This window comes from Limulus polyphemus, unplaced genomic scaffold (assembly GCF_000517525.1).
Source record: "Limulus polyphemus unplaced genomic scaffold, Limulus_polyphemus-2.1.2 Scaffold2696, whole genome shotgun sequence".
NCBI lineage: Eukaryota > Metazoa > Arthropoda > Merostomata > Xiphosura > Limulidae > Limulus > Limulus polyphemus.
The window spans coordinates 156,646-166,258 of record NW_013668306.1 but is presented as its reverse complement, the minus strand read 5'-3'; the positions used below and the strand labels follow the sequence as shown (position 1 = coordinate 166,258).

The 9,613-nt window shown below is 31.8% G+C and overlaps 1 protein-coding gene across 1 annotated transcript in view; it reads right to left on the bottom strand.

Moving 5' to 3' along the window:
* Positions 1-1,603: 1,603 nt before the first annotated feature.
* LOC106467659 (E3 ubiquitin-protein ligase MARCH6-like) overlaps positions 1,604-9,613 on the bottom strand; it is an 82,997-nt gene continuing 74,987 nt past the window's right edge. Inside the window, exons 21-23 of the mRNA XM_022395859.1 lie at positions 3,385-3,517; positions 2,610-2,745; positions 1,604-1,658 (exon numbers count right to left, since the gene is read on the bottom strand). Of these exons, the coding sequence (XP_022251567.1) occupies positions 1,604-1,658; positions 2,610-2,745; positions 3,385-3,517 (324 nt within the window). The remainder of the gene's footprint in view (positions 1,659-2,609; positions 2,746-3,384; positions 3,518-9,613) is intronic.

Here is a 9,613-nt window from a genome sequence, read left to right as displayed (position 1 = left end):
CAGAGGCATTGTTCTAAGTGGGAAAGTTATACAGAACGTCTCTAGTCTCCTCAACGTCAGGAGTACTGTTATTACTGAGAAAGTTACAAAGTACAGATATCTCTATCAGAGGCATTGTTCTAAGTGGGAAAGTTATACAGAACGTCTCTAGTCTCCTCAACGTCAGGAGTACTGTTATTACTGAGAAAGTTACAAAGTACAGATATCTCTATCAGAGGCATTGTTCTAACTGTGAAAGTTATACAGAACGTCTCTAGTCTCCTCAATGTCAGGGGTACTGTTATTACTGAGAAAGTTACAAAGTACAGATATCTCTATCAGAGGCATTGTTCTAACTGGGAAAGTTATACAGAACGTCTCTAGTCTCCTCAACGTCAGGGGTACTGTTATTACTGAGAAAGTTACAAAGTACAGATATCTCTATCAGAGGCATTGTTCTAACTGGGAAAGTTACACAGAACCTGTCCTCATTATATCAAGTTAACACAGTAACTCTGTTCTCATTATATCAAGTTAACACAGTAACTCTGTCCTCATTATATCAAGTTAACACAGTAACTCTGTCCTCATTATATCAAGTTAACACAGTAACTCTGTTCTCATTATATCAAGTTAACACAGTAACTCTGTCCTCATTATTATCAAGTTAACACAGTAACTCTGTCCTCATTATATCAAGTTAACACAGTAACTCTCTCCTCTTTATAGACGATTTCCTTTCAGTCTTTAAGTATTATTTTTTCATCGGAATATAAGCAAAGATAGTGGACATAATATTGGGCAGGTTTAGTAATTTAGCATAGTGTTTAAGATTATTATTCTATTGACCTGATATTATTTGTTGTAGTGTGTGAATGGCAAAGAAACATACATTTGTTTATAAAACTATAATACGCTCATGTCACTAGTAATAATAGCCATAATGCCCGTGTTACAACTAATACAGAATACAATGTCTTATATCCAATAGCACCAGACGCTTGATATGACACACTCGTACTACAGTATGCTTAATAGCATTTGTTGTAAATCATTAACTTCTAACTCAACAATCTAGCTAAAACTCAAATAGTCTAAATTATGAATTATTAATACACACATTCCTGTATTTCTAATTAACCAGTTGTGTTTAACCAAGTTTTATGATCCATTACTACAGAATGATTTGAAAGACAAATCATTAAAGCTGATAATAAGATGACTAATAGTATATAAATCATAGAAAAATTGGTTTAGTATGCAAAGGTAAAAGAAATATTGTTTTTTTTTCCCCAGGTACCTGGTGGGCCGAAGATTAGTTAATTATGAACACAGAGTAAGTGGTAATTCTGGACAGAGGTCGGGTGACCCAGTTATGACTCTTTCCTAAAACCATATGTACAAATATGTAAATATGTTTTGTACATTTCCTCTGTGAATATTGAAAAAGAAAAATTTAATTTTTTGTACAGTTGGGGTTTGTTTCACCTTGATTAAAAACCAGAAGATACAGTTAATCTAATTAGAGCTTCCTGTTTCGTTTCCCTCTCAACAAAATTTCTAGATTTTAGTTTCCATCAAGCAGTGTTCATCTTCTATTTGTAAAGAAGCAAGTGATAGAAGCCTATTCAGCTGTCCAACCTGCTAATACCCAGTCAGAAGTAAAGATGTTGGACACACTTCAGAAAGAATATTTCTCATAACTTGTTAATCTTTTATCAGCTAGACCAATCACAACTGTACGTTGACTGTTTTTGCAGCTATGAGTTATGGATTCATGTACAATTTGTACCGACATGAGAAAACAAGAGTATTGTTATGTTTGAAGTTCTTTAAATTTTAGACCCACAGTTAATTTTCACTTTCAATATTAGACCTGTACATAATCCTCTGTTTACAGGTATAACCTTTTTTATCATTATATTTTTTTCTGTTAGTGATGTTTAAAATATCAATTCTTTGGTTTTCCAGTAAAAAACATGGATAGTTAAAGTTTTGAAAAGTTATTTTTATTACTTTTGTCAGCAGTATCGTTACCTTTTGTATTTAAACATTTATAATAAGGATAGTACTCTTCATGTTGGTGAGTTTAGAGGCTTTTTGCCTTCTTTACAAGAATGGTACCCTTAATATTAATAATTTCAGCAACATTCTGTGTAACTTTCTCAGTAATAACAGTACCCCTGACGTTGAGGAGACTAGAGATTCCTTATATCAAGTTAACACAGTAACTCTGTCCTCCTTATATCAAGTTAACACAGTAACTCTGTCCTCCTTATATCAAGTTAACACAGTAACTCTGCCCTCATTATATCAAGTTAACACAGTAACTCTGTCCTCCTTATATCAAGTTAACACAGTAACTCTGTCCTCATTATATCAAGTTAACACAGTAACTGGGGCAGAGTTACTGTGTTAACTTGATATAATGAGGGAAGAGTTACTGTGTTAACTTGATATAATTTTCTAGGAATAAAAGAAAAGTTTGTGATTCTACCATATGGAATATTAAATATCACATATATGTATATAGTTTTTTCTACAAACTGTGAATCAAAACTGGACAATTTAAGCAGTGATTAAGATAAAACAAATTATTTTGTTTTAAGTTATACATTTTTTGTACTTACTTGTCGTTTCTTATATGTTCATATAAATAAAAGAACTGCATCACTTGGAATACAATTATTCCTGCAATAACCACGGAAGCTAGCAAAGATGGGTAGATCCGTCTGAAGATCAAGTTCTGCATTTCAAACCCAGCACCTACAGCAGAAAATATAAATAGTCAAGTTTGTTGAACTAAGAATTACAGTGTCATTTCAAACCCGGCACCTACAGCAGAAAATATAAATAGTCAAGTTTGTTGAACTAAGAATTACAGTATTATTTCAAACCTGGCACCTACAGCAGAAAATATAAATAGTCAAGTTTGTTGAACTAAGAATTACAGTGTTATTTCAAACCCGGCACCTACAGCAGAAAATATAAATAGTCAAGTTTGTTGAACTAAGAATTTGAGTGTTATTGCAAATAATGTTAATAAACTACAGAAAATGTCATTTGAAGCGTTCGTTAATCATGTTTGGAACATACATAATACAAATACCTCATGCTAAACTGCTAGTGAGAAAATAATATGGAATTCTTGGAGCTTAACAAAAACAATGCTACAACTTCATATGACAGATGGGTCATCCAACAACAGTTAAAAAGTATTGCAAATCAGTTTTATCTTACAATATTGAAATTTTATGTTAATTTACGACAAATATTTTCTGTAAAAAATATATATCAAGAAGTTTGTTGAAACAAGGAACGACAAACACTATGAAACTCACTTAAATGTTCTGTGATAAATTATACTTTTCTTCATAACATAAGGGATTTCAGTTCTGAACTTACCAAACATAGGTAATATACTACAGGAAAACAAGTACGGCAGGGCAAGGGTTGAGCCCAAGGTGATGATAACTGGCAATGCCAAGTCCATGATTATGAGTTTCAAGCTGATGTTTCGAATGCCATCATGGTAAACCTAGTGTGATAAATAAGCTTGACATTGAACACCCAATATAAAATCCCATAAATATATCTAGTTGTAATTAAGTATTATTTATACTTGAATTACATGTGATAGATAACCTTCAAAATTCAACTTGCTTAAAAGACAAGTTACAGTTTTTTTGTTAGTTTTAAGTATTATCATGATATAATTTCTTTGATGGATAAATTTTACAAGGAAAATGTGATCTGAAGGCTGACACTAGAAATTACATAAGAAGTATTTAGACACATAAATATATGAACAACAGAAGATACTAATGCTAGAAATTTTTCTATCCTGTTCAGCAGACTGTATTTGCACAATTGTTTTCTTACTTTGAAAATTGTGCATTTTCATGAACACAAACTGCAACAACCAGTCTATTCTACTCAGTCACATGACAATGACTTATACCGGTGTCAGTATATTCCAAACCCCATTAGCAACAGGGTTAAGATACATATAAACAAAAAACACAAAACTACAGCACTTTTGGTTAACCAGAGCACAACGACTTTTAGAAAGTTATATTCAAAATTTAATTGAAGTACTTTGTTATTAATGTATGCAAATAAACTTTGCAGCCAAATGTAATTAACAAATTAAGTTTTAATATTATATGAGTCTTATGTTTTTTATTTCAGAAGGAAGTATATTAACAAATCCTCAATTTTATCTAGCATGAGAATTGTTTTCTACATTTTCCCTTTTATCTAATTTACATACTACCTACTTAAATAACAGAATTTAATGTAAATTGCTCATTGTAATTTAGATACTACTGATGTAAAGTCTAATTCAATCATCTTTGTTTACAGAGATATAAGCTAGAAAGTCCAACCAACTTGCTACTCCCACCTATCACATCCTCTCTTTTACAAATTGCCAATAATTCCTTTGGAAGTTTTATAACTAATAGAATGATAAAGTTTTAATCTATCAAATGTACTCTATATTAAATTGTTTTCAGTACAGAGTATTGTCTATTTCATATTCAGTTTCAAAGTTTTTCTTGAAGTGTCCAGATCAAGAAACTTAATGAAATATTTCAATTCTTATACAATAAGTAAAAATCCAGTTAAATTGCAATACTTAGATGACAGTTTTGTTTGTGCATGTTAATATTCTGTACTTTTAGGTGCATTATTTGATGTACTAGTACCACCAGTATAAAAATTAGGCTTAATTTTTATTGGCAACTGACAACAAATGCGGTGAAAGGTAGGTGCTAACTTTCTTGTTTTTTTTATTTATTTATTGTTATAAAAGTGACTTAAAATGTTAAAATTAAACATGTTAGGTAAGGTTGGAGTAGGTTAAATAATGAAAAAAGTTATAATAATTCTCCACAAGATATATGCTTGCAAGTATCTCGTGTGTTTGTCATTCAATATGGTAACTTGAGCAACTTCTGTGGCAGGATTATTTATTAGAAATGGTTCAAAGGGCAATAAAAAATAGAATTAAGCACAAACACATGTAAACTGTTACAAGCCTTAAACTATACAGGATAAACTAATGTAGTTTCATCTTACAATTTCCAGTCATTCTAGAAAGGAAAAAGTAAATTTAGATTTATTTGGTATTTTTTTATGGTGAGTACGGGTTGGTCAAATCAAACAAGTCCATACATAGTTAGGGCAGAGAAAATAACAGATAAAATATGAAGTTTTACTGAAAAAAACATTTGGTGTTTAGGAAATTATACAAACGAAATTTGAAAATTTTAAGATGAAGAAAAGTATTTTTAATCTTAACATGAAAATCACTTCACATTCACAGCAGTCAACATTCTGACTCCATATATTCATGGATAAAACTTTATTAAAAAATTGATTTTTTGTGTAGAAAAGACTTTTAATATTTACATGAAGATACCGGTACAACATTAAAAGATATAGTATGGAAACTGATGGTTACTCGGGGTTACATGTAATCCACCGATCCTGTATGGAAAGAATTAAATGTGATGACATCACAAATATCCTAGCCATAAACTGTTTTTGAATTTACCTTGTTTACAGTTAGTGATGAAAAATGAGATTCCCTGAAATATCATTTAATTAGTGTATACAGGGCATTTTAATACAGTAATAAATGACCATACAACACCAAATGTTTCATTGTTTTTATTGGACACTCAACATTTCACTCTACATCTTCTTCAGAAGCATTCCACTAAAACACAAACTGTAACTAAATAAACTCTAATATAATCTATACCATACAATTCTACAGTGTACATTTGACATATTAATAGTCTATACCATACAATTCTACAGTGTACATTTGGCATATCAAGTAGTAATATAGTCTATACCATACAATTCTACAGTGTACATTTGGCATATCAAGTAGTAATATAGTCTATACCATACAATTCTACAGTGTACATTTGACATATCAAGTAGTAAAGCTTATTGTTGAAATAATAAACTGCTGGTTGTAGTAAATAAACGTTTTAAGTTAAAGATTGAAATAATAAAAGTTAAGATGAAAAAAATAATTATAATTATAGACACCATCCTTTGTTCCTATTTATTCGTGGACATAGTTGTTCAATGACAAGAGATTCTTCAAATTTTTTGTTGGTTGACTACGTAGCTTTGGTGAGGATTTGTACAGAGAAAAGTGGTTTCATGTCGGGCATGTGACCTGATAAACAACACTGGAGACAAGACACCCATCAGTTTACTACAGGCAGCAGGTGATTATTTCAACAATAAGCTTAAAATGTCAAAAACACACCGTAGACTGAATTAAAATATATTATTTAAACCAACTAAAGCTTTGTACTGTAGTTATGGTTTGTGTTTTAGTGGAATGATCTTGAAAAAGCTATAAAGTGAAACACCAAATGTCCAATTACAGAAAAATAACAAACTTGGTATTATAAGGTCATTTATTTCTAGCATAAATTCCCTGATACTTGTTTAAATCAGAGACTTGTAATAAAACAGACTTGATTCTCTTTCACCACAACATACGCATCTAATGGTAAGAAAAACTATAATATTGAAATGAGTAGGTCTGTTAAAAATATTACTCAATAATTGGTAATATGTATTGTTTATTTTACACATATCCTTATTTCTGAAGATAGTTAAGTGGGAGAGGCACTAGAAACACTTTACCATTTCAGTGATCAATAAAAGTTTATTTACTGCAGAAGTACCAAACCATCTGAATAAACATCTTGTCCTGATAGTCTTAAACCTACTTGAGCTCAGAAAAAACATAACTACTTTATGAATACTTTCTTGGTCTAGCATCAAAGAAGTTGAAAAAACACCTTGTAACCAACATGTAACTGTGAAACTATACATACTATAACTTTGAATGTACTAAGTTTATCTTCACAAAATTGGGCAACTTACTAAAAATTTCAAAGTGTATTTTACACACACACACACACGAAAGAATAAACAGATTTTTGGATAAAGTATTTTGACCTTCTTGCATCTGCTTTCATTTAATCTTATATTTTTAATGCTGTACTTTGGACCCTCTCTGATGTGAAAACCAATAAATCACAGTGGAAATGCTTGGGGTAAACAAATGATCAGGTAACAGCATATGCCACATGTATCGTGAGTTTTGCTCTTGAGTGACTTTGTGAAATTTTGGATTTAATCTTTTTTTCACTTAAGTTTTGTTACCTAAGAAATTTCTAATTTTAGTTACTTTTGTTAAAGGTATGTATCAATAAGGAAAAAATATACATAAAAAATAATAAATTTAGCACTTACTTTAGGCATTGAAGCAATATGCACTCACAGTCCATGCTTCAGTAACCCTAATTATTTCTTACTATGTTGGTTGTCCAAAAAATGATTCATGTAGCTTTCTAATACGCATTATAGGACACAAAAAATTCTAATTAATCTACAAGTAGCAACAACATTGCTCAACATATCAAGCTTTTCTTATGAACTACTGTCTATATCCATAAAAAACTAAACACACTAACTTATGCTTCCTGTACATTACAATATGCTTTTGCTATTGTTTATAATTATATCCATGAAAAGGTGTATTTTACAAATATAATGATATCTCAGAAAATATTTTTCTTTGTCAATAGGTGTTCTTTGCATTTCTAATTTGTTAGACAGTGCAGAAGCTGTATTGTTGAAGTTACAAAATCTAAATGAGAGAAAGACTAGAGGGCAGATATATTGTGAGACAGAAAAGTGAAGGTTCAGAATTTGTTTAATATTTCCTTTTTGAATTAACCCTAATGTGACAGGCAACCTTTACTGTGCATATCATAAGATTTTAGTAACATTCATTCAACTTTATATTAATTTATTTTTTATGTTATACCAATTAGTGTAACATAAAATCTTAGCTACTAATCCATATTTTAATAATATACAAGTTTTTTATGTTCTTAATTTCATAATGCAATATTTAAAAAAATCCTGAATTGCTCCAAGTGAGACACATTTTCTCTTCTCTATTTTATCCACCACTCCTCCAATAAGTACGAAATTCAATGTAAATTACTTACTATAAAATTGTCATTGCTCAGACAAATCATCATTTTTATACCCTTCAATTTTGTTTGGTTATAGAGCTATCAAATAGAAAATCAGACCCATTCCATCACACCCACTTGTCACATCCACTCTTTCACAATTTGTTAATAGTTCTCTCTCACGTTTAATTCTATATTATCTATAAGCAATAGAAAGCCAAGGTTTTCATCTATCAAATGACATATTACATAACATTGTTTTCTGAATGTAGAATTGTCGATTTCACTGTTAGTACAAGTTTTGTTCCCATTGCAAAGATAATGACTAGCTTAGATTTATTTGTAACAGCTCTTGTCACATAGTTAGAAAACCAGAAAAACTGTGAGAGTTAGGGAAAATCGTCTACTTTTTGAATGTTATTATTCACTGTTCTTTGGTGAATTATTTAATTAGATAAAAATTATTTAGTGCCTTACTACCATTAGTATAAAAAAGTAGGGTTAAGTGTCATCAACAATCAACAAAGAAGATTTGGGTAAGTACCATATGTCTTGTTTTTCATGTTTATTATTATAAAAGTATGTTACATAACTTTCTCGGTATAACTGTTTGCCAGGTCATCACTTTCCCATCTGCAGTCTCCCATCTCCGGACAAGACTACCGTCTTCAAGCTTCAACTGGTCCCATTGTGCCCAATAGTTCTTTGTCACAGGGCTTAAGCTAGACACCTTCTCCAGAGCAGGGCACAAAACACTTGCTTGAAGAAAATCAATTATTGGCTTAAAATCTTGGTCTTTCTCCTGCTCTGCTTTAATATCTATACTTGGTTCCACTTCACCATCATCAACTCCTTCAATCACTTTGACTTCAGCTTGATGACACCTGGTTAGTTCAACCTCTCTTTTAATACTTACTGGAATTTGGCCTTTGTTGTTCCCAAATGTCATTTTATCAAAATTAATTACAAACTTCCTCGGTAGTAGATAGTCCAACCCTAGTATGCATTTGTCTTCAATGTAGTCAAGTATACTTTCTGTCTGTTTTTCATGCCCATCAGCTCGATAGTTACCCACAACCTTGCATAATGTCCTGTCACACCACAGAGCTTCTGTATGGCTTCTGGTATTCCTTTGTGATCTAGCACCTTGATACTCACAGGGGTTTGCTGAGATGCAGAATCTATGACAAAGTTGCACTTTTGGCCATCCAGCTTTCCTGTCACGTAGACATTACGTGTGCTTGCCATTTTACACTAAGGTGTTGGGACTTTCACAATAGGGGTTGGTGGGCATCCCTCAGCACCAACCACTACTGGTTTCCCGAAGCTGACTTATTGGTAGTATTCTTCTTACACTGGCTCCTCATATGTCCTTGTTCTCCACAGTTTCAACAATCTTTCTGGATAGCAGCCTTTCGTGCCATGGCATCTTCTTTGTGTTGAAGTTGCTAGCATTGAGCTCTCTTGTGCCCAGGTTTATTACAGTGCCAACAAAGTCCCTCCAACCTCTCTGAAAGTTGCCCTTGTCTAGCCCTGAATCCTGATGACTGTACCAACCTCGGTACCTCTGTGCTGGATTTAACATAGGATTCAAATTCAAGAGCTCT